Below are 26,112 nucleotides of genomic sequence, written 5' to 3'. Positions count from 1 at the left end.
AATAATAATAATAATAAGTTTAAGTTTGAAGGACCACAATGTTACACTTTAATGTGATTGTACGTTCAGACAATTAATGGAGTTCCTTGACAAGGAAAAAGCAATACTGTTTAAACAGTACTAAACTGGGAATAACTGCTATTGCACAAGTTTTAAAAAGCATGATTGTTGCCATATTTCTTTTTGTTGTAATGTTGTAGTGATCTATGCTTTGTTGTTATGAATTCAGTTCTCTATTTTTTTTTTATGTTCGAGTATAAAGCACAATAAATAAGTAATTGATGTATTTAATCATGACAGTGATTAAAAAATATACAGTGGTACATGGACTCGAGTCACTTGTTTGGAATTTATTAAATTCAATGGAATTCATGTAACATATTCAAAAGTTTTATTAAATAGTGTAAAATAAATTACAATAAAAATACTGTGATATTACACCGTAAAGCTAATATAATATTGATATAATTTTGTAGTAAGATTAAGATGCGGTAAGGTTATTTTACTGTAAAATTAAATTGCGGTAAGTCCCTCTTACTGTAAAATGAAATCATGGTAAGGGCATTATACTGTAAAATGAACTTGCGGTTAACTACTGTAAAGGGGTAGTTACAGTAACTTACTGGCAATAGGTCTGCCAGTAAATACAAAAATACCATAAAAATACAATAAAAAGTATAACAGTGTACAACACAACCGCAAAGCTCTTGTTTACCCATACTTCATAGAACTACTCTTGACACTCCGTAGGATAGGCTCAACACATTAATTTGGAAGCACAAATACATTTTAAAGATTTAGCATTTCGCATTAGAGCTTAGACACTAAATAAAATGAAACAGAAAAAGACCCTCACTATTAAATGGACTTTGATTTAAATTGTGTATAAATATTTTAGCAGAGAACCATTGTGTTATGGCTTGGGACACGTTGGATAATATCAGACTCTTTAAACTTCCCAAATATGTCACAGGGTAAAAATGGCTGCTGAAGAATTAATTACTAAAAAGCTATGAGAATTTGGAGGCGAGTCATGACAGCACTACAAAGATCAATCCGCTGAGGGTCCCAAGCAAGTGGATGAATTGAGATTTCTTCTCAAAAATAGTTTCCCCTTAGGGATCTCATTGTGTTTCCTGTCCAAACCCTTCTTAGTCACAACCTCATTTTTGTTTTCGTGTCAGCAGTTTACAGCAGGGCACTTAATATGTGTGCAAATTTTAAGAACAGTTAGATAAACATGCTGATGTGAGGAGATGTGAATGGAAATTCAGAGATGTGGAATAGATTTAATGTTTATCGGTAAGAAGTAGAACATAAAAACATCCTTGCAGGATTTTACAAGGCGTTAACCTCTATTAGTCAGGGATAGTCATCCGGTTGCAATTGCAATTCCATGTTTTGCTTTCGCTCTGTCGTCATTCAAGTTTACCAGGACCAAATCTCAGGTCCACAAATGCTGCATCAACTTTGAGTGTATGTTTTTCATTCCTCTGTAGTTTATTTCAATTTAGTTGTTTGACTTCAGACAATAACAGTTCACACTTTAAGCCAACATGTGCATATTGTTCTTCTCTGCCTTGTTATGTAATGCTGAATACTCACTGAACTCTGGCAGAAACCTGTGTTCCAAGCAAAGATTTTCCATGTTTGGAGACGCCCAATGTGATAAAGTGCCAAAGAGTGACTTGAGTTGTTTTTATTGGCCCTCACAACTCACAGTCTGTATGAAGAAGGTAAGGAGACAGACCAAAGTTTGATATTCCATCAATGTTAAATAAAAAATATATATTTAGTATAATAATATTAGAATAATAATGATTCATATATTTTTTTAAACTTAGTATGGTCATAGTTGAAAGTTAATAAAGATAACTGGAGTATTTACAATAAAAACTATTTCAGTCTTTCTAAAATTTAATGTTTAATTTAAATTGTTACTTTTTTGCTTTTATATGTTACATGTAATTTGTAATGCCAGCAACATCTTTAGATAGATTTTTTGGTTACTGAATTGTTTGAAAAGGATACATACACCTCATATAGCTTACTAAAAACATAATTTATTATTTATTATTATTGTTATTATTATTTCATTTTATATTATATATTTATATATATATATTTTTTAAGAAAATCACTCTAAAAAACAAACTTTATTTTGACGGACGCAAGTCTGAAGTAGGTTCGCACTCAAAATGTATATTATTTAGTGATATGTTTATATAACCAGGTCGATATAGCATTGGCATTCAGCTCAGACTGATTTGACTGTCGATGCTTGTCAACTTGTTTCCATTGTCCAATACATTACGTGCAAATAAGAAGGACGCAACGGAATCGACAAAGACGTGTCCTGCCAAAACGACGCCGGTGTAACGGATACCAGCCGCCGGTGAGGGAGGGATGAGAGCTATTCATTGTGTCCGTGTCCATGAGGAGTAGTTGTGTGTGGAGCCCGTGGAATAGGAGGTGTATCAAGCGCGTCGTTCAGAATTGATTGTTACACCAAGGAAGATGTCAACACAGAGCCGAATGTATTCGCGCATTTGTTCAAAGTGAATGTAAATGCACATAAGGACTGATGATCTGGCGATCAATTTCCATCAACTTCTGCGCGCATCTCTGTGGCAAACTCACTCGGCGCTCTCTGCGTTGTAGGCTAATATCAGCGCAGTTTACTATTGCAACAAGATCTACGAAATTCGAAGGACTGTCACATCAAATCAAGGTGAGTAGGCTACATTATTTTTTTACAGTTTTAGTTTTAGGAACAATTAAAACATAGCAGATCGTTAGCAGCCTGGTAGTTATCTTGAAGATAAACAACTCGTTTACTCTGAATGTAGCATTATCTAGGCTAACTTACATTATGGAAATATTAATTTGTTATTACTGTTTCTGCTGAGGTGAAATTCAGTGCAGTCCTGTATCGTGATACGTATCGCGTCGAGACTTTGTTGGTGATACAACACAGCCCTAATAAGTGTCTGAAGAAAATATTAAATCATCAGGGCTTTGACAGATAGTGGTTTGGCTTGAGTCCAGATCACATTTCGCCATTCTGTTTCTTTCTTCAACTCCATGTTATAAATGACAACCATTTAACAGAGAGAGAGAGAAAAATCTATCTATCTATCTATCTATGGTATTTATTTCACATTTGACATTTCAAACCTCATGTCTGAAGAAGCAGTGGAATATTAATAGCGTGCTTTACTGTATTATGAACATAGTATTAATTTTGTAAATGATTTGACTCATTTGGAAACAAGGCAGCTTATAAGACCAATTTATCATTAAAATAAAATTTAAATGTTACTTTTTAAAGGCGACTATATGTAGCACTGTTGTTGGGGAATAATGTTCAGTTTGTTCATAGTTTACTAAAACATTGTTCATTTTGAAACATTTCAGTACATTTGTGGTTGTATAAATGAATACTCATCAGTGCAGCTGTACTAGGTGGTGGTTGTTAAACATTCATCAGTAGAAAGAAAGATACAATGTCAAACTTCATTATTTACCTTTCTCTGTTCCTCTTTTTTATTTAGGTGGTCTATTTGTAGAAGATTTTCAACATTCCCACACACTTCCTTATAGGTCGCATGGCATTAAAATTTCACTTTATGAGGTTTTTTAACATTAATATGAGTTCCCCTAGACTGTCTATGGTCCCCCAGTGGCTAGAAATTTCGATAGGTGTAAACCAAGCCCTGGGTGTCCTGCTCTGCCTTTGAAAAAAGGATAGCTCAGATGGGCCTATCTGGAATCTTTCCCTTATGTCGTCATAAGGGGAAAGGTTACCTCCCCTTTCTTTAGTTTGTCCGCCCCGATAATTTTGAGAATTTATTTAGCTTAATTTTACATTTAAGGTCGCAATAAAGCTCTTACTGTATTCATGTCGATATTCTGTTTGCTGTTAGTTGTGGTGAAAGCATTTTGTGAGATAAAATGCATTGCAATGATGAGATCCAGGGCTGGCGCAAGCTCTAATGCCGCTCTAGGCAGAGCACGATCGTGTCGCCCCATCTCACATTCACAATTAGGGATCCTTAAGATCTTAAGATTTTATCTATGAAATTACACTGGGTGGCAGTGGCTCAGTGGTTCATGTAGGTTGTCTACAAACCGGAAGGTTGGTGGTTCAATCTCTGGCTCCACCTGCCCAAGTGTCGAGGTGTCCTTGAGCAAGACACCTAGCCCCAGCTGCTCCCGACGAGCTGGATGGTGCCTTGAATGGCTGACACTGCAGTTGGTGTGTGAATGAGTGAGTGGATGGGTGAATGTGAGGCAACTTGTAAAGCGCTTTGGATGACCATGTGGTCTGTTGAAAGCGCTATATAAATGCAGTCCATTTACCATTTAAAATAAAAACGTGCAAGCATGTTTTCAGAGTTTTTCTTTTTTTTTTTATTCTGCAAAAAGGTGAAAAAGGTGCACAATGCAACAGCTGCATATAATTTATATTTTATAGGCTAATAGATAGTGTAATAAATAAAAACTTTTTAGCTCAATTGTTTTCCATCCCCTTTTCACAGATGAATTTAAGCGCATCCAGTGGTTTAGATCCAGCAACCAGGCGTCTGCCCAAAGCAATGCTCATCACTGCAGCCTTTCATGTGATGAGAAAAGATCTAAAACATAATGCTATAATCAACACTTCCACGATTCGGTAATCTTGACAGTTGTAATTGTAAAAAAAAAAAAAAAAAAACTTGTAAAAGTATTTCAGAGTGGTTCCACATGTAATGCGCATTTCAAATGCAAAGATGTCAGCCAATCACTACTGTTGTCCCGTTTACTCTCAGCAGTCTCACAGCAGACACATTACATTACGTTATATTTAGTCATTTAGCAGACGCTTTTATCCAAAGTGACTTACAAATGAGGACAGTGGAAGCAATCAAAAACAACAAAAATAGCAATGATATAGAAGTGCTATAACAAGTCTCAGTAAGATTTAACACAGCACACTTAGCAAGGGCTTTTAAATGATATAATAAATAAAAAGAAAACGATAAGATAAAGAAAAAGATAAAATGGAAAACGAATAGAGCAAGCTAGTGTTAAAGGTCTTATATGATAGATTATATAATATAACTAGTGGTGGTGCCGAAGGCATTCAGAATATGTGTGCTACCCAAATAAAATAATGATTAAAAGTAACGTTAAGTCTCTGAGAACGGGTTTCTCAAGACAGGTGGAGCATTAGACCAGGGGCTCATCTCCTGTTTCCAAAATGCATCACAAACTGCTGGAGAAAGCTGTAAACTAATTCCACATTGCACAAGGTGCAAACAGCCTTACGCCTGTTTCACACATAATCCGTCTGCAGTGTGTATGTGTTGCATATTTTCTTATGCACCTATGTTAATGGATTCCAGCGTTCACGCAGTTGCGGTCCATCTGCAGCAGTGCAGTGGTTGTTTACGTACTGGGTAGCGGACTGCAAGTTCATCCTGTGTGAGAGCACAATGAGTATGAGTTCGTGCTGCTTCAGCACCACATACGAAATGCACAGGGACTGCATACGCACTGCAGACTGCACTGCACTTGTAGAGGTTTCCATTGGGAAGCTTCTTTAAAAAAAAAAAATTCTCTGAAGCAAACCTGGCGGCATCTTAGCTGTGTGTATGCCTAATTTCACAGTACACGCCCCCTACAGATTCGGCTAGGTATGCATCCGCGCTAAAATATCAAGGGAAAGTCATCATAACTCGCGTAGTATAGACCCAGCTCCCAACCCAACTTTGAGTATAGATTAACAGCAATATTTTTTTTTATCGCCCGATAAGAGTCTCTCGTTAACGGAGCACATTAATGCCGATAATGGCCCACCACTAAATATAACATTCTTATTATATTTCTTAAATATTCTTAAAGATTTCTAAGGACACAATAAAAGAATAAAGTACAAAAATTGTTACAGTAAATAAATTTTAACTAAATTAAGATCTGCCATATTCACTCATTTATACTAAAGTGCAGATAATTCCAAAATATTATATTTAAGGGATGAATATCAGAGATATAAGTGGAATGATCAACATCAAAAGAAACAGAGGAAAGTAGAAGAAAGTGTGAAGAGTAAGAGTAAAAAAAAGAATTTGAAGTAGGCACAAGGAATATATATCCTCTTATAGAATCTCTTTCATAACCAAACAGCATTTTTATCTTTTGCTCTCAGGTTCTTGCATTTTGAAGTACATGGTGTATAGGCCTTTTTCATCCAGCAGACCTGAAATTGTATTAAGAAGGTAAGAATGTATCTGATTTAACATGACAAAGATTTGATATTAACTGAAATTAACTGACAACTTAAAGTTTCAAGTAATGAGTTTTAGCCTTGTTTTACTGATTTAATGGTCAACTTGATAAAAAATTACTGAAAATAGGGTGTGCATTTTCTTTACTTCATTTTTAAATATTGTTATTATTTTTAATAATATTGTGCACATAAAACAACAGTTATTTTCAATTTCTCTTAAGGGCAAATATAGGAACATGGTGGGAACTCTGCTAGTCCATTTGCTCTTACAAGGTATTGAAATTGTTTTCTGGTTCTCTTCTTCATTAGATGCTTTTGATAAGGGTGTACAGCATTATAATCTATCACTCTTTTCTTTCCTTTTCTTTACTTTAATTATATGGCGGTTTTATAGGTCAGGTCATTTAGAGTCTTTATGAATTGTGTTATTTTCTTGTGCTGCTTCTTGTTACATTTACTGGATCTAATGGTTACACCACAAAGTCTACGGCTAAATTTCAGGTCATGTATTTTAGAGCTTTTGGACAAAGAATTCTTAACCAAAAACTTTCAATTTAAAATGAGTAGTGGAAATTCAACCAATATCATCACACTCCCATTTTAGCAATAGGAAGGGTTAGTTAATGTGTCAGGTGATATTTGTTTCACTCGCCTGTAGTAGTAAAGCCAATAAATATCACTGATTTCAAGTGGGCCACACCTTCTGAATGTATCAAGCGATATGCTATGACATAATTAACAGATCTGTCTCCATCCAAGGCAAAAATGCATGCAAAAACATCACATAATTTACTAACTTATTATGATTGCAAAATACAAGTGTTCTTGAGGAGCCGCAGGGTGAAAGGCAAAGCAAAAACTTTTGAAAAACTACCACTTAATGTTCTCCAACTATTGTCTCACAGGTTTTCTGCTCTATGATACTTTGGGATGGGAAGTGAGTATGCCAAAGCAAATTCACGGTCTCAGAGGTTCCTGTCTGGTCATTCCATGTTCTTTCTACTACAGATCATACCCACCTGTAAACCCAAACAGAATTGTGTGGTATCAGTACGACTCTTCTCCTTTTAGTTATCCTTTAGTTTATGATCCATGGAATCCAAATGGTGTTATTTGGAAGTTCAGATGGAAAACTGATTTATATAGAAATCCCCATAGTTGGGATTGCAGTCTGTTGATCAAAACGCTAGAACAGTCCCACCATGGAGAGAAATTATACACATGGATTGACCCTGAAAATGTCGGAAAGAGCACCTTTGTATTTTATGATGTCACCTCTACAATTTTTGTTGATGGTATGTAAATATTCTTGGAATTATATTCTGTATACAATATCTTTGATTGTACAACAGTAGTGAAATATTGGTTGGTCTGTAACAATAGACATAATCAAACGCTTCTCCTAAACTGACTTCTAATCAGGCAAGACCATTTGCCCCAAAAAAGTTTTTTTCAGTTATAAAGTTTAGGTTATAAAAGTTAAACATACATACATACATACATACATGCATACATACATATATATATAAGATAATTTGTTTGCAGATGCCTGTTGCTATTGTATAATGCAGTGAAATTCAAATATTTCTAAATGTTCAAATACTTTTAAACAGCATGTTATGTACAAATTATTCTGTTTCTGTCCATTATAGAACATCCAAAGCAGCCCAGCCTCAGTGTTTATGGAGGTGAAAGGATGGGTGACAAGGTCACAGTAGTATGTTCAACTTACCACACGTGTCCATACAGAAAACCAACCATCAATCTATACGGTATAGAAGGATCTGATCAAATCCTGGATGATAATTTTAAAGACGGCCAGTGGAAAACCACTCTGACACGCACAGGTGTCATAAAGGCTGAACGCACGAATATTCAGTGTTCAGTAACACATTATGGTGGCAGAGAGGTGACAGCTGCGACGGTCAAAATTGCCAAATGTGAGCAAACACACATATAAACAGTTTTGTGTGATATTAGCTGTGCGTTCACTTTAAATGTCACAGTCAAACTTATTACAAGATTTCAATTCAATTTCAGGTGTTCATCAAAAAATAATGATTGAGCCTGAACTGACAGATGTTACAGTGGGCATCACAAAGAACTTTGTTTGTAGCGTCTACCATTCCTGCCAGAATGAGAATCCAACCATCACATGGAACTATAAGAACATGCAGGTCACAAGAGAGGAAAAAAAACGTTGGGGTTCAAATCAGATCAGCTACTCCAACATTGCCTTTCGGGCTGCAAAAGAAGATCATGGGAAGAAGTTGATATGTGCTGCAAAATTTTCTGGAGGAGACTTTACAGCTTCTGTTATTTTACATTTAAAACGTGGGTAATTTGTTAGCATCATGTTTGATGTGTGTGATGTCTCTTTGTCTCATTAGGTATCCTGTCTAGTTTATTCATTTTTATTTTTTTATTTTTTTCTGTAAAGTTTATAATTAAAGAAATGTGAAAACTCCAATATTTACTTTCTAAAAATATTTACCATTAAAATGTGGCTTGTTGTAATATTTGTAATATTGTTGTTGACAAAACACATTATTTTACTTTAAAAACAGCAATTCTTTTGTACAAAAGTATGTTTATACAAGCTAAAAACTTGATGTTTAATTTTGATTTTTAATTAGTTCTCTGATTAAAAGCAGAAAATATAAAGCTTTTTTTTCTATCCTTCAACCATTAAATGTTCTCCAACTCTTGTCCCACAGGTGTTCTGCTCTATGATGCTTTGGGATGGGAAGTGAGTATGCCAAAAGACATTCACGGCCTCAAAGGTTCCTGTCTGGTCATTCCATGTTCTTTCAAATATAAATCAAACCCACCCAAGAACCCACGTAGAGTTGTGTGGTATCAGCGGGACTCTAAAAGTAGTTTAGTTTATGATCCTTGGAATCCAAACAATGTCAATGAGAAGTTCAGAGGAAAAACTGATTTATATGGAAAGTCAGATTTGGATTGCAGTCTGCTGATCAAAAACCTGGAATCGTCTCACAATCGAGAGAAATTATACACAAGGATTGACCCTGAAAATATTGCATGGCAAAATTATGAAACTGATGATGCTATCACTACAGTTCTTGTTGAAGGTATGCAAATGTTCTTGGAATAATATTTCTCCTCTGTAATATTCATGATTGTCCAGCTGTAGTATAATATTTTGTGTCCAGTAACAATAGATGCAATAAACACTCCCAAATAAAATCTCCAGAATTTAGTTCTTTCTAACCAATTTATTTGTTTAAATATCATTTAAAAATGGCAAGCCCATTAGCCCCAAAAAGAAAACATTTTAGACCTGTCTTTGCATTATATATCAACATATTAAAACAATGGTTTAAAATAATTTTAGGAATGGCTCAGATGAGCTTTGTCCAAATAATTTTTGGGGCCAGTGTAAATTTGTAAAACTTAATATAATGTACTAATTCTAATGTTTCTGTCAATTAAAGCTACTGCACAGAAGCCCAGCATCAGTGTTTATGGAGGTGAAAGGACAGGTGACGCCATCACAGTAGCATGTTCAACTTTCCACACGTGTCCATACAGCAAACCAACCATCACTCTGAACGGTATAGAAGGATCTGATCAAATAGACAATGAGCATATTAAAGATGGCCTGTGGAAAATCACTCTGACACGCACAGGTGTTGTAAAGGCAGAAAGCACGACTATTGACTGCTTAGTAACACATCATGGTGGCATAACAGTGACAGCTACAGAGGTCAAGAGTTCAAAATGTGAGTAAACAAATATGTTATGCAATAAGTTCACTTTAAATATCACAGTAGAAGTTATTACAAGATATCATTTCAATTCCAGGTGTTCATCATAACATATCAATTGAGCCTGAACTGGCAGATGTTACAGTGGGCATCACAAAGAACCTTGTTTGTAGTGTCTACCATTCCTGCCAGCAAGAGCCAACCATTACATGGAACTATAATAACATGCAGGTCACAAGAAAGGAAAAAACAGGTTCAGGTTTAAACTGGATCAGCTACTCCAACATTGCCTTTCTTGCAGCAAAAGAAGATCATGGGAAGAAGTTGATATGCGCTGCAAAATTTTCTGGAGGAAACAGTACAGCTTCTGTTATTTTACATGTAAAACGTGGGTAATTTGTTAGCATCATGTTTGATGTGTGTGATCTCTCTTTGTCTCATTAGGTATCCTGTCTAGTTAATAAATTTATTTATTTATTTATAAATAAATAAACTTTATAAACTAAACTTTATACTTAAAGGGGGGGTGAAATGCTATTTCATGCATAATGAGTTTTTTACACTGTTAAAGAGTTGGATTCCCATGCTAAACATGGACAAAGTTTCAAAAATTAAGTTGTACGTTTGAAGGAGTATTTCTGTTCCAAAAATACTCCTTCCGGTTTGTCACAAGTTTCGTAAAGTTTTTTTCGAGTATGGCTCTGTGTGACGTTAGATGGAGCGGAATTTCCTTATATGGGTCCTAAGGCACTTCTGCCGGAAGAGCGCACGCTCCCGTATAGCACAGCACTGAGAGCATAACAGACTTCACTGATCAGAGCGAGAGCGTCGCAAAATGTCACAAAAGCAGTGTGTTTTTGGTTGCCAGGGCAAGACAACCCTGCACAGATTACCAAAAGAGAAACAGCATTAAGGGACCAGTGGATGGAGTTTATTTTTACAGAGCATCAACGGAGTTGTGCAAGTGTTTGTGTTTGTTCCCCTGCATTTTGAAGATGCTTGTTTTACAAACAAGGCCCAGTTTGACGCTGGATTTGCACATCGTTTATTTCTTAAGGATAATGCAGTCCCAACGAAAAAGGGTCACCATCGTGTGTTGGAACTGCAGGCGGTGAGTAAAACTGCTTCAAGTATCTCTGTGTTGTTAACTTAGCTATCAGCGCGTAAGCACATCAAGTAAACAACATGCGATGTTGTCATCAAACTGCACTTTCCACATGTACAGCTTAAAAAAAAAAAAAAGACGACAAAGTGGAACTTAGTCATTTTCCAAAACCGCTAAGCAAATATATACAGTTTCAGTACATACCACACAGAGACGCCTTTGCTGATGCTGCTCTTGTTAAATTTCAGCCTCTGGATCTGTGTCACAGCTTCCAAACGCTCTCAACGCAAAAGCCTACTGGCGCTCGTGATTCTTTAGCTCCGCCCACACGTCACGCCTCTAGCCGGTCGTGTTTTTCCGGGAAAAATTGGTACAGACTATCTTTCTCTTATGAATATAATAAAACTAAAGACTTTTTGGAGTTATGAAGGATGCAGTACTACTCTATATGTACTCAAGATTAACAGGATATTGAGTGAAAACGAGCATTTCACCCCCCCTTTAAACTTTATACTTAAAGAAATGGGAAAACTCCTATTTATTTACTTTCTAAAAATATTTACCATTAAAAATGTGCCTTGTTGTAATGTTTGTGACATTGTTGTTGACAAAACACATTATTTTACTTTAAAAACAGCAATTATTTTGCATAACAGTATGTCTGTACAAGCTAAAAACTTGATGTTTAATTTAGATTTTTAATTATTTCTGTGATTGAAAGCAGAAAATATAAAGCTTTTTTTCTATCCTTCAACCATGAAATGTTCTCCAACTCTTGTCCCACAGGTGTTCTGCTCTATGATGCTTTGGGATGGGAAGTGAGTATGCCAAAAGACATTCACGGCCTCAAAGGTTCCTGTCTGGTCATTCCATGTTCTTTCAAATATAAATCAAACCCACCCAAAAACCCACGTAGAGTTGTGTGGCATCAGCGGGACTCTAAAAGTAGTTTAGTTTGTGATCCGTCGCATCCAGACAATGTCAATGAGAAGTTCAGAGGAAAAACTGATTTATATGGAGAATCAGATTGGGATTGCAGTCTGCTGATCAAAAACCTGGAATGGTCCCACAATGGACAGAAATTATACACAAGGATTGACCCCGAAAATATTGCATGGCAAAACTATGAAACTGATGATGCTACCACTACAGTTCTTGTTGAAGGTATGCAAAAGTTCTCCTGAATTTACTTCTTTCTAACCTATGTATTTGTTTACATTTAATTAAAAAAAAGGCAAATTTGCCCCAAAAAGAAAATATTTTAGACCTGTCTTTGCATTATATATCAAAATATTAAAACAATGGTTTGAAATAATTGTAAAAATGGCTCAGGTGAGCTTTGTCCAAATAATTTTTGGGGACAGTTTTAATTTGTAAAACTTAATATAATGTACTAATTCTAATGTTTCTGTCAATTAAAGCTACTGCACAGAAGCCCAGCATCAGTGTTTATGGAGGTGAAAGGACAGGTGACAAAGTCACAGTAGCATGTTCAACTTTCCACACGTGTCCATACAGCAAACCATCCATCACTCTGAACGGGATAGAAGGATCTGACGAAATAAAGGATGAGTCTGTTAAAGACGGCCTGTTGAAAATCACTCTGACACGCACAGGTGTTGTAAAGGCAGAAAGCACGACTATTGACTGCTTAGTAACACATCATGGTGGCATAACAGTGACAGCTACAGAGGTCAAGAGTTCTAAATGTGAGTAAAGAAATATGTTATGCAGTAAGTTCACTTTAAATATCACAATAGAAGTTATTACAAGATTTCATTTCAATTCCAGGTGTTCATCATAACATATCGATTGAGCCTGAACTGGCAGATGTCACAGAGGGCGTTGCACAGAACTTCACTTGTACCATCTACCATTCCTGCCAGAATGAGAATCCAACCATTACATGGAACTATGAGAATATGCAGGTCACAGAGTGGAACAAAAAACATACTGATTTAGATCAGTTTCAGATTGCATTTTCCAACATAACCTTTCTGGGAGCAAAAGAAGACCATGGTAAAAGACTGATATGCACTGCAACATTTTCTGGAGGAAATATTGAAACTTATGTTGTTTTGCGTGTACAAGGTGAGTAACTTGTTGTGAGAATCATGTATGTAATTTGATCTTGTGATTACAGTTTTATTTGATCTATTCTTGTTTTTTGTAAACCTTATAACTAATTTGAAAATCTCTCTTTGGTGAATATTCATTCAAATTATGCGTTGTAATGTATTCATACTAAAGTGTGGTTGATGTTTCATGCATGCTATAATCTTACAATTTATGCAATTATGTGAATGTCAGGTTATGCGAAATAGAATTTGTGTGTTTTCTACCAATTCTGTTGCAGAATATCAAAAGCCAGTGGATCAATTCCTGAACGAAAGTATGTGCTTTCCCTTTTGTAGCTGCTCTCATATTTGTATTATTGCACTGCACTATAGGCTTTTTGTCTATGAAATGTTAAAGGGTTAGTTCACCCATAAATCAAAATTAGGTCATTAATAACTCACCCTCATGTTGTTCCAAACCCGTGAGACCTCCCCGTTCATCTTCGGAACACAGTTTAAGATATTTTAGATTTAGTCCGAGAGCTCTCAGTCCCTCCATTGAAGCTGTGTGCACGGTATACTGTCCATGTCCAGAAAGGTAAGAAAAACATAATCAAAGTAGTCCATGTGACATCAGAGAGTCAGAATTTGTTGAAGCATCGAAAATACATTTTGGTCCAAAAATAGCAAAAACTACGACTTTCCCCTTATTCAGCATGTCTGTTGTCTGTTGTGAGAGAGTTCAAAACACTGCAGTTTAGTGATATCCGGTTCGCAAATGAATCATTCGATGTAACCAGATCTTCTTTAACCAGTTCACCAAATCGAACTGAATCGTTTGAAACGGTTCACATCTCCAATACGCATTAATCCGCAAATGACTTAAGTGGTTAACTTTTTTAATGTGACTTTTTTAATGCTCCCTCTGAGTTAAAACAAACCAATATCCCAGAGTTATTCATCACCAAAAAAAAAACGTTCGGTTCAGACGCTCTGTGTGTGTTGGTCCGCTTCACGCTGAATCACACATGTGCAGTATCATCAGCTCCTCGGTTCTCAAATCGGACGCGTCTGACAGAAAAGGTTCTTGACTCGAGAATGAGTCAATCTTTTCTTCGTTATCTGGCTTGGCTCGGTGTTCATCTTCAGTTCTGTCTGCACAGCAGTTCAGTCAGTGTACTGTTTGAGTAAATGAATTACTCCGGGATATTGCTTTGTTTTAACTCAGGGAGTGTCAGCCACATTAAAAAAGTTAACAGCTTAAGTCATTTGTGGATTAATGCGTATTGGAGACGCGAACCGTTTAAAACGATCCAGTTCGATTTGGTGAACTGTTTCAAGAAGATCCGGTCACATCGAATGATTCGTTCATGAACCGGATATCACAAAACTGCTTTGTTTTGAACTCTCTCACAACAGACCCGGAAGAGAAGACAACTTTATTTAACCTGAATAAAGTTGTAGGTTTTGCTATTTTTGGACCAAAATGTATTTTTGATGCTTCAACAAATTCTAACTGACCCTCTGATGTCACATGGTCTACTTTGATGATGTTTTTATTACCTTTCTGGACATGGACAGTATACCGTACACACAGCTTCAATGGAGGGACTGAGAGCTCTCGAACTAAATCTAAAATATCTTAAACTGTGTTCCAAAGATGAATGGAGGTCTCACGGGTTTGGAACGACATGAGGGTGAGTTATTAATGACATAATTTTTATTTATGGGTGAACTAAATCTTTAAGATTGTTAATAATGATTCATTATATATTATTTTTAGCCTATTTCCAATACGTGGCAGACGTGATACCCAAGATCACTGCATTGCCTCGTTCATGTGTGGTAATACCATGCAGTTTCAAAACAGATGAGGAATATTCCACTGAATTTCGGGTTCTATGGGTCACCAGAAAAGGGGGCTACATGTTCCACACCGACCCAGTCGATGTCTCTGACAACTTCAAAGGCCGCACAAGGCTCCTCGGAAACCCAGTTGAGCAGAACTGCACTGTGGAGATGGATAATGTGCAAACACATGACAATGGACCATTCTGTTTTAAAGCAGAAAGAGAAAATGAGAGATACAGCTTCAACAACAGCTGTGTGTTCATTATAATGCGGGGTGAGAAAATATAGCCACATATAATCACTTGGGTTCACTTACTTTTGAAAATGTACTACATCCCAAAGCTAATTGAATGTCTTTTGTGGTAAAAAGCCCCTGACAAACCTGTGATGTCATCCCTCCCTGAAAACATCGAGCCCGGGACACGCGTTGCTGTCAAATGCTCAGTCAACCACACATGCTCTTCTCACCCTCCTGAAATCACCTGGAGCGTCCCAACAGCCCAAGAAACTATCAGCCACAATCACATGGGTGGAGGCGTCTGGGAAACAGTGTCTGCTGTGACCTTTATTCCAACTGGATATGAAGAGGAAGATGAAATTGTCTGCACTGCCAAATTTTGGGGCGGTAAAACACAGGAAAATACTGCCTTCCTCAGCATCAGAAGTAAGTATAGACTGATGTTAATGAGATTTGCTTGTGCATTTGCCTGTGTTTTAATATGAATGCTCAAATAGAACACTACATACATTATAACTATTAATCCTGTTCAAATACTATTATAATAGGATTGCAAAGGCTTAAATTGGAGGATGTTGGACTGTATGCAATAGTTCCCTTACTGGTGTTCATCCTCATTTGTGTCCTTGCTGGAGTCATAATATGCAGGAGATGGCACAGGTAACTTTGTATGGCTTATTCTCACCCTTAAGAATATTTTTATCAACTTTTGAGGTCTGTATCCCAAAGTGTATGCCAAACAGAAAGTGTGATTTTATCTTAGAAATGGTTTAAGGTATTGAAACAAAATTTTCTGAATGTTGTCTTTGTGAGTACTGGAGTAGTATGGACACAGCAACTGGCCAATAAATCTTTAAATGCTTTTTAACTAAAAGGGTTAGTTCACTCAAAAATTCTGTCATTAATTAATTAAGACCTCCATTCATCTTCAGAACACTAATTAAGATATTTTTGATGCATTCTGACTTTTTGCACACAAAAAGTATTCTCGTAGCTACTAAATATTATGGTTGAATGCCTGATGTCACATGGATTATTTTACCAATCTACTAGCTATGTTTCTGGATGTTGATCGTGGTAGTACCCTTGCTGTCTATGGTAGGGTCAGAGAGCTCGTCAATTCCATCAAAAATATCTTAATTTGTGTTCTGAAGATGAACGGACGTCTTACGGGTTTTGAACGACACAAGGTTGAGTAATTAATGACATAATTTCTTTTTTTTTTTGTGTCAACTATCCATTTAAGAGATTCAAAAAGGTTTGGCATAATATCAACAAACTTTGACGAAACAACATTCAGTTAAATTTACCTGCAGTGATTTTGTTAAAGCTTATCTATTTTTGTCAGTCAACACTTACAGTGTTTCAGTTCTACATTCTCATTATTAATTGTAGAAAGCCTCGTCATGATATGCAAGGGTCACATACACATTCTGAACAGAGGTATGTATGACACATTATTTCATCAGATTTCATTGTTATTCATGTTAAAAACTTTCATTATCTAAAAGCAATTCTAACCCTATTCTCTGATCTAGGAGATCATTTTGGAACAGATTTTCAAGGTTGTAGTTTTCTTTACTAAACCTATCTTTGTATCTTTGTATTTGGTCTTTACACTAAGGGCCAGACTTAACTGCTTGTGCCAGCACAAACTGTCTTTTGGCTACTGTCAGGATTTACAAAAAATGCGCAGTGCAGAATTAGCCCTGAAAGGGCGTGGACAGTTATTTTCGCTCCTGACCTTACTGAAAATGCATTTGTAGGAGTTAACATTTCAGATGCAAAATTTATGGGAGGAAAGTATTAAAATGAATCATGCAACGTGATTTATGGGGAAGTCGTAGCCTAATGGTTAGAGAGTCGGACTCGTAACCCAAAAGGTTCGGATTTGAGTCTGCTTTGAGTACAGCACTCTCTCCACCCTCAATACCATGACTGAGGTGCTCTTGAGCAAGGCACTGAACCCCCAACTGCTCCCCGGGAATCGCAGCAAAAAAAAATGGCTGCCAACTGCTATGGGTGTGTGGTCATTGTGTGTGTATGTTCACTGCTGTGTTTGTGCACTCTGGATGGGATAAATGTAAAGCACTAATTCCAAATTAGTGGTATTTGCACCAATATTTAACACCCAAAAAATGCATGTCTTAAAGCAGGCAGTAATTTTGGCTGCTCTTAGCAGATTGTGCTGGTCATTATGGAATTGATATGGCTATGTTTATGTTCCTTAATGTGCGCATTGTTACTAAATCACCCGCCTAATTTTCCCCTCCCCCCTGTGCTTTTACGGAATTGCACTATAATGCGTATTTTTGGTCCGTTTAGTAAATCTGGTCCTAAATTTGTAATGTCTCCACAAGTCGTTTTAGTATGCCTGAAGGAAGAGTAGCTTGGAGTAACAGAGGAAACAGGAGTGATATCGGGTAAGTAAAAAAAGCCCAGCCACATTTAGTGTTGATCCTTGTTACCAATCCACTAATTAGTTTTGTCTACAGGTATACTGGAAATGCTCCTGAAAGACCACCAAAGGCTGGACAAAGGCAGGTTGAATACATAAGATTACAAATATTGTTCTAAACATGAATCATACTATTGATTGATTAAACTGTCACATGTTCTATATAGTTCTGTTTCCTCTGTCATTGTGCCTTGTTTTCCCTGTCCCTGTGTTCCCTTTGCTTATTAGTCATGTTGGTTTCTGATTTGTACATACCTATTTTTGTTCCTATTAATTGTCTAGTCTGTCTATTTAAGTCCTGGGTTTCTTTTGTTCATTGTTCAGTCTCATCTATAGTTACTGTGTGGTGTGTTGCTTTGTTTCCAGTGTTTATTAAAATTCCTTGTGAACCTTTGTGCGCTTTATTTGGATTACTACACAAATGTTAAAGAAACATTACATGACTATTTAAAAGGTCACATCTTTTAACAGACGCAGCATCTGGAGCCGATTTTCTAGGTAATTAGTATTTTGATCAATATTGCTTACTTATAATTGTCATTGCATATTAGTTGGTCTATGTTTCCAATCCACTTACAGTTCAAGTGTTATCAACAGGCATGCTCCTGAAAGACCGCCAAAGCCTGAACAAAGGCAGGTTGAAAGCATAATTATAAAATTATGAATATTGTTAAAAAATGTATCATACTTTTTAAACATTACTTCACTATTTTAATGTTAAATCTATTAACAGACAGAGCATCTGGAGCCGATTTTCTAGGTAAGCTGCATTCCACTTGTGTTATGTGCTTCATTATTTAATAAAAAATTAAATAACAGATTCGCGTTTTTTTCTTTTTTGTAGACACCAATCACCCAGAACCAATGTAAATCTGAGAGCAGAATATAAGTCAGTACTTTATTTTATACTACAATGATTAATAATAAAAATATTAATAATGAAATAATGATGTAATGCTTCCTTACATTTATATAATACAAATATTATAATAACAAAAAATATAATGGATGGCTGACTTATAGTTGTCTTTGCATATCGAACAGATATGACAAAGTAATTTATTATTTTAGCATTTTAAAGAATTTCAATAAATGTACATTTCCTAAAGTCGCATCACTGATGAACCTTTTCTCTTCACAGGGCAAACAACACATGTATAGTGTCAGGAAACAAGCCTTTCTCCAAACCTCATATGCCATCACCGAAGAGGTACAGTAGTGCATTTGAATGACATATGAGTCCCTCAAAGTCTAATTTCATTGTACTCAAGTTACACAGCAAAATAATAGTAGCCTATTGAATGTAGTGTGTCATAATAAAAGTCCTCATGCCACTTCAAGATTTCTGATCTTTAGTACTGTTTGTTATAATGGAAAACCAGGTAAGACTTTAGTATAGGGTTCAATTCTCACTAATAACTAGTTGCTTTTTAGGATGCCCACTTTTAACATATTGGCTGTTTATTAGTGCTTATAAAGTATGTATAATGCATGGCATCCATAATCCTACCCAATACCCTAAACTTAACAACTACCTTATAAACTATGAATAAGCAGCAAATTAGAAGTTAATTAAGGAAAAAAAAATAATAGTTAATGGTTAGTTAATAGTGAGAATTGGGCCTTAAAATAAAGTGTGACCGAAAACCAATTTGTATAATTTTTGTAATTCAGAAGCACTGTATTTGTTCTTTTCTTTTGCTGTTTGGCTTAGGTTTTAAATAAAAGCACAATAAGGTCTATATAAATGTATATATTTAGGCTATGTGATTTATACATTCTTATTTTTTCTCATGCACCCCAGTGAGCCAAAATCCTACCGTGTGAGTATATTTATCACTACAAATATAAATATGCTTCAGATGTCTGGGGAAAAAGCTAAAATATTACTGACCTTGGTATCTCTTTTCCTTTAAGGGTTATGATTCTAATGCTGATTTTATATATGGAAATGCCTGATGAAAACGTTATATCATCAGGGCCGTGCAAGTTCTCTCGAGTCTACATCATTTCTTCATCCTGTTCACCTGTTCAATATTGTTTTATAAAAGAAAGATAACTAAAAGATAATGAAAAGAAAGAATCTTTTCACATTATGCTTAAGGAAGTGTTTCATTTAAGAACTGTAAATGCATAAGTAGTCTTTTTTTTAACTCTGTAGTTTGTATTGACTATAATATGCCTTTATGCTTCACACATTATTCTGTATGTTGTTCTTTTTTTTTTTTGTGAAATGCATTGCTTAAATTATGCTTATGCTACTATCCTCGAAAATAAGGAAACATACCTGTGGCTTGTGTATTTACACAAACATAGTATTTTTTGTGTCTCAAAAATAATGGCTTGGAAATCTACACCAAGGAAATGTTCAGAATTGGCAAATTACATTTTTTAGTCTGTAATGAATTTAATACCTGATGAGAATTAAAAGAAAGAAAGAAAGAAAGAAAGAATCCTGTATTGCTCTTTAGGGACGATGCTGAAAAAGTGTGAATTAAAAACTAAAGTTTATAACACTTTACTGTATTTATATTTCTCTTTCTACTTTTTTTTTTTTTTAATACAGGTGTTTCACCTGTATTTTGAATGTATTGCACTTTGTTGAGTTTTCATGTCCAAGTAAGACATGTTCCTGGATAAACATTATTGTCCAAAAATATTTACCTAACCCTATCCCTACCCCTAACCCTAACCCTACCCATAATTTATCCCTAAAATCATAGGGAAATGATGGTGGAATAACAAGGGTATAAAAACCCCTAACTCTGTCCCTCAGATATGATTGGTTGAGTTGAATGTTGTTGAAAATATAGTGCTAAGGTATACATAGGCCTAATAATATATAATAACTATGTTAAATTGGATGTGACGCATATTGATCAGCTAACTGTTCAAAATCGTTGCTCCCTTCGGGGGAACTGATTAGTTGACATTACACATGGATTAGCAGGTCAGAAGTAGGTATAAAAATTTACTTTAGGAACCAAACCCAAAATAAACTGCATCTGTTTACAATTTTAACATGTATAGATCTGTATGTACACTAGCCTAAATGTGTTGTTAGGTTATTATTACCATGTTTCATAATGGTCTTCTATTAACTGAGGTGCAAATAGTGTCTGCCACTACCCTTTACGAAATGAATCATGGTTTTACTACAAATTAAACCAAAATAAATAATAATAACAGTAAAATATGGTTTATTAAACTATGGTGACCACAAATTTACCATGTTCTTGCTACACCAACCTTAGTTTAACCATGGTGTTTGTATAAAAAATGTGGTTATACAAATGGTAATCCAAAATACGAAAAAAAAAAAAAAAAAAAACTTTGCTAATGCACTTGTCACACCCCTGGACTCATTTTGTTGTATTTTCCCTCCACATGTGTTCCTTACACCATTAATTAGTTATTCCATGCACCTGTGTTTCCCCAGTCATCCTGGGTTCATAAGCCCTAGTCCTTTCTTTCAGTGGATGGTTTTCGGAGGTTGTATGTCAACCTATGTGTTTCCTGTGCTCCTTTCTGCCACATGTATTCCCATGGATTGTTGAATTAAAAGAAGATCATTCAGTGCATTTCTGGTTTCCTTGCTCCTTGAATTTAGGCAAAGTGTGACAGAACTTTTACTACAAAAATAATTAAATAAAAAATAAAAACATGGTTAATTTTCATAAGGGTATTTACACAAAATAATTATTGATCTACTGTTTACATCTGGTGCAAAGATATCTTAATACTGTTTAAAATGAACAATAAACAGAAATATAAATGACTTAAAAATAAAAAATAAATTATATATAACTTGTTTATTTTTTTATATGATCACTCATATGTTGGGCTGGGGATTGACAGAGTTTTCATAATTCCATTTGATTCACAAGCTCTTTATTCAGTTATGTTCTTGATTCAATTCAGTTTGATTCATAATTATTCATATTCTCTTACTCTAATTCCAGTTTCTATACAATTTAATTGGATTCAAATATTTCTGAGAATTTGATGACAGCAATTCTGCTGAAGAATTAATTACTAAAAAGCTATGAGAATTTGGAGGCGAGTCATGACAGCACTACAAAGATCAATCCACTAAGGGTCCCAAGCAAGTGGATGAATTGAGATTTCTTCTCAAAAATAGTTTCCCCTTAGGGATCTCATTGTGTTTCCTGTCCAAACACTTCTTAGTCACAACCTCATTTTTGTTTTCGTGTCAGCAGTTTACAGCAGGGCACTTAATATGTGTGCAAATTTTAAGAACAGTTAGATAAACATGTTGATGTGAGGAGATGTGAATGGAAATTCAGAGATTTGGAATAGAATTCATGTTTAGCAGGAAGAAGTAGAACATCAAAACATCCTTGCCATGAAGGATTTTACAAGGCGTTAACCTCTATTAGTCAGGGATAGTCATCCGGTGGCAATTGCAATTCCATGTTTTGCTTTCGCTCTGTCGTCATTCAAGTTTACCTTGACCAAATCTCAGGTCCACAAATGTTGCATCTACTTTGAGTGTACATTTCTTCTACGTTTTTCACTCCTCTGTAGTTTATTTCAATTTTGTTGTTTGACTTCAGACAATAACAGTTCACACTATAAGCCAACATGTGCATATTGTTCTTCGTCTTGTTATGTAATGCTGAATACTCACTGAACTCTGGCAGAAACCTGTGCCTCAAGCAAAGATTTTCCATGTGTGGAGATGCCCAATGTGATAAAGTGCCAAAAAGTGACTTGAGTTGTTTTTTGTCTTGGCCCTCACAACTCAGAAGTTAAGGAGACAGACCAAAGTTTGATATTTCATGAATGTTATATATATATATATATATATATATATATATATATATATATATATATATATATATATATATATATATATATATATATATATAATATATCTAATGATTCATATATATATATATATATATATATATATATATATATATATATATATATATATATATATATAAACTTAGTATAGTCATAGTTGAAAGTTAGAAGATTATTTACAACAAAAACAGTCTTTCTAAAATTTCATGTTTAATTCAATTTGTTACTTTTTTGTTTTTATGTAATTTGTAATGCCAGCAACATCTTTAGATAGATTTTTTTGGTTACTGAACTGTTTGAAAAGGATACATACACCTCATATAGCCTACTAAAAACAGATTTTATTTATTTATTTACTATTATATTTTTAAAAAAAAAACTTTATTTTGACGGACGCAAGTCTGAAGTAGGTTAGCACACAAAATGTATATTATTTAGTGATATGTTTATATAACCAGGTCGATATAACATAGGCATTCAGCTCAGACTGATTTGACTGTCAATGCTTGTCAACTTGTTTCCATTGTCCAATACATTACATGCAAATAAGAAGGACGCAAAGGAATCGACAAAGCCGATCTCAAAGACGTGTCCTGCCAAAGCGACGCCGGTGTAACGGATACCAGCCGCCGATGAGGGAGGGAAAAGAGCCATTCATTGTGTCCGTGTCCATGGGGATTAGTTGTGTGTGGAGCCCGTGGAATAGGAGGTGTATCAAGCGCGTCGTTCAGACTTGATTGTTAAAGTAAGGAAGATGTCAACGCAGAGCCGAATGTATTCGCGCATTTGTTCATAGTGAATGTAAATGCACATGAGGACTGAGGATCTGGCGATCGATTTCCATCAACTTCTGCGCGCATCTCAGGCGTTGTAATATCAGCGCAGTTTACAACAAGATCTACGAAATACGAAGGACTTTCACTGCAAATCAAGGTGAGTAGGCCACATGTATTTTTACAGTTTCATAAGTTTTAGGAACAATTAAAACATAGCAGATCGTTAGTAGCCTACCCAGCTAGAATTGTTTTGTTCTAAAAATGTTCTAAGAACATTACCATTCATTGTTCTAGCACTGAGCTCTATTCACTGTGTGCATGATAGAGTTCTTCCTCATGGTCTATAACAGAGGAGCATACAACAGTGTAAACAGAAAGAATACAAATAATTATTACATCTTAAGATCACAAACAGTATTGCAAACTTTCTGAACTAGTCAGCCTAATTAGTCTTTATAAACTATGAAAAGACTAATTTATTGAAAGTATGCACATGACACCTTGTTAAAGATATATGTGCATGCATGCACATACTTATGACACCTTATGAGTATATACTGCTTCAATAAATGTAAAACACATCTACCTAATCATAATAAAACAACTTGACATTGACTTGAAAAGCCCGAACCTTTAGCCGAGACTTGAACTTTTTAATATATATATATATATATATATATATATATATATATATATATATATTTACTCCAGGATTTTATTTACATTAATAAAGGGCAATATTTTTTTAATCTTATTTAAATGTATGCATCATCTTTAAAGTTAAATTATTAGTTAACCAAAAAATAAATAAAAAAGCACTATAGGGCTGTTACTAATCAAATGAAATGTACAGTGTCAAATTACAACTGCAATACATTTTAATAGGCCTATAAAAAAAGAAGAAAAAAAAAGATATGCAGAGGAAAAATAATTTGTAAAATACCCTAAACCACCAGTAGGAGATGGAATTCACTGATTGGTTGGTTCAAAACACAGTACTGAAACAATTCGGAGTGTTGCTTGGAGAATGAGAAATACTTCTGCTGCCATCTTCCTTTGGAACTATTTTCATTGGTGAAACAGAACGAAACAGTCAGTATTGTGTCTAAAATCTTCTTGTTTGTTGAACTAAAATCAAGGTAATATTTGCACTCGTAGAAATATTCAGCAAAATCACTCCCTTGTCATTGTATGTTACTTAAATACATCATGTTAGAAATAAACTAAACATATTCAATTTTTAACTGTGAATTTCTTTGAGTAGCTTTACACATTCAATTTTTCCATGAAAGTCTCTTCATGAAACAAGCAGCTGTTTGTGCTGAATGTAAAAAAAAAAAAAAAAAGAAATTCAAAAGATTCATTTTAACCCACGGCCACCAATAAAAGAACTCTCTGACCCTCCATAGACAGCAAAGGTACTACCACCATAGTCAAGGCACACAAACATAGTAAGGACATCGTTAAAATGGTCCAGTGGTTCAATCATAAATTTACTAAGCTAAGAGAATACTTTTTGTGCACAAAAAAAATAAAATAAACCACTTTCTTCAACAAATGATGTTCTCATTAACAAGGTTCGGGAGGAGCGCGTCAGATACTTAGCCTAATCAACACATGTGGACCACAATCTAGTAATCAATCCCACAGTATAAATATCGCTGACTTACCTCTATCCATTGACAGTTAATCAGCATCCCTCCTCCACCCCATCTCCTCACTTCGAGTTCACTTTATAATTATAACTCTGAGTTCGACCATTCCCCAGCTCGGGGCCCTTCCCCGGACAGCACGCCAGATACACACACCATACCTAAGCTAATTATATGTAAGCGTGAACTCATGAATTCTTTGCCTCCGCATGTGTCTTGAAGATGAATGAAGTTACGGGTTTGGAACAAAATTAGGGTGAGTAATTAATTAATGAATGAATTTTAATTTTGTGTGAAGCTAAATAGAAGTAGAAACAGCGCATCATTGTGGCACAGAAGACACAAAAGAGCATACAGTGATATGGAGTGACACAGAGGGGACTGTTGACAAAGGAACTGTTGAATAAAGTCATTATTTTTCTTTGCTTAAAAAAAAGTATTCTTGTCACTTCATATAACTCAAATGCACATCTGATGGCAGATGGAGTATTCTGAAGACAGGTACAGATTTTCTTTTAACTCAGAAGCCATTTGGTTTTGGACAGGTTAAATGAGTTTGTGGCCTTGGCGAACAGCATCATCAGTTATGATGTCTTTGCTAATCTAATGCCACATTTCCATTGAACTTTTTGTCCCAGGAACCCCCAGACCTGTTGCTTTCTGTGTTTCCACCATGGTCTAAAGTACCGGGAAGATTAGGCAAATAGACTGGTGACGTAGGTATGCGCATGTTTCTCAATACAAATTACGCTGATTTTGGACTCACATCCTTGGTAGTTCAGACTCTGCGCATTCGACTCGGGAGTGTGATGTCCGCGATGACACAAATCTGGTAATTCTGCAAACAGCAGCACACTTGATAACATCAGTCAGCTCGCCTTGACTACTGCAATTTTCCTCACTGTATATTTACAATAAAACGAAAAAGGATATCAAATACCACTGCCTCCTTTTGTTTTTCATTTAAACATAATAATAGCTGCAGAAATGTACTTAGTTCAGGGAAATGTGTATATATTCAGGCATTACAATGAAACTAAATATTATATAAATTGCCTCTTATGTTTTTGATCCGGTGACAACGCACTAATACCAGATCTTTTAGAAGTGGAATGCCTCACTTCTTTCTGGGACATTTCCAAA

At 35.4% G+C, this 26,112-nt stretch overlaps 2 protein-coding genes across 6 annotated transcripts in view; both read left to right on the top strand.

Moving 5' to 3' along the window:
• The first annotated feature begins 2,430 nt into the window (after positions 1–2,430).
• On the top strand, positions 2,431–20,227 carry LOC127972633 (uncharacterized). 2 transcript variants are annotated; one of them, XM_052576284.1, is made up of 27 exons: positions 2,431–2,731; positions 6,191–6,260; positions 6,493–6,544; positions 7,177–7,566; positions 7,924–8,211; positions 8,312–8,605; positions 8,989–9,366; positions 9,730–10,017; positions 10,100–10,390; positions 11,894–12,271; positions 12,529–12,816; positions 12,899–13,198; positions 13,464–13,499; positions 14,948–15,289; positions 15,386–15,679; positions 15,802–15,913; positions 16,649–16,696; positions 16,792–16,818; positions 17,614–17,676; positions 17,749–17,793; positions 18,183–18,209; positions 18,309–18,348; positions 18,449–18,471; positions 18,556–18,600; positions 18,853–18,921; positions 19,516–19,534; positions 19,629–20,227. In XM_052576284.1, exons 3-27 carry the CDS (start codon positions 6,508–6,510, stop codon positions 19,668–19,670), a joined length of 4,164 nt encoding a protein of 1,387 aa, XP_052432244.1. In that variant the 5' UTR covers positions 2,431–2,731; positions 6,191–6,260; positions 6,493–6,507; the 3' UTR covers positions 19,671–20,227. The 2 variants fall into 2 exon arrangements, with proteins under 2 accessions (XP_052432244.1, XP_052432245.1); XM_052576285.1 differs by lacking the exons at positions 8,989–9,366; positions 9,730–10,017; positions 10,100–10,390 and having other exon boundaries at positions 2,432–2,731.
• A 2,758-nt stretch (positions 20,228–22,985) lies between these two features.
• LOC127972872 (sialoadhesin-like) overlaps positions 22,986–26,112 on the top strand; it is a 56,399-nt gene continuing 53,272 nt past the window's right edge. For 2 of the 4 annotated variants that reach the window (XM_052576763.1, XM_052576762.1), the window contains exon 1: positions 22,988–23,474. The gene's annotated coding sequence lies outside the window, so the exon portion shown is untranslated. Of the gene's footprint in view, positions 23,475–26,112 lie in introns of all 4 variants that reach the window. The other 2 variants (XM_052576764.1, XM_052576761.1) reach the window with 2 other exon arrangements.

The sequence above is a fragment of the Carassius gibelio genome, chromosome B15, assembly GCF_023724105.1.
Source record: "Carassius gibelio isolate Cgi1373 ecotype wild population from Czech Republic chromosome B15, carGib1.2-hapl.c, whole genome shotgun sequence".
NCBI classification, from domain to species: domain Eukaryota; kingdom Metazoa; phylum Chordata; class Actinopteri; order Cypriniformes; family Cyprinidae; genus Carassius; species Carassius gibelio.
Note: the sequence above shows the minus strand (reverse complement) of the source record. Positions and strands in the feature narration are given on the sequence as shown.

Bases quoted from the DNA above. Each gene is read 5' to 3' on its own strand.
- LOC127972633 (XM_052576284.1), top strand. From the start codon at position 6,508: ATGGTGGGAACTCTGCTAGTCCATTTGCTCTTACAAG. The intron at 13,500-14,947 runs GTATGTGCTTTC...TATTATTTTTAG, and splicing joins GGATCAATTCCTGAACGAAA to CCTATTTCCAATACGTGGCA. The intron at 17,794-18,182 runs GCAGGTTGAATA...ATCTTTTAACAG, and splicing joins CCACCAAAGGCTGGACAAAG to ACGCAGCATCTGGAGCCGAT.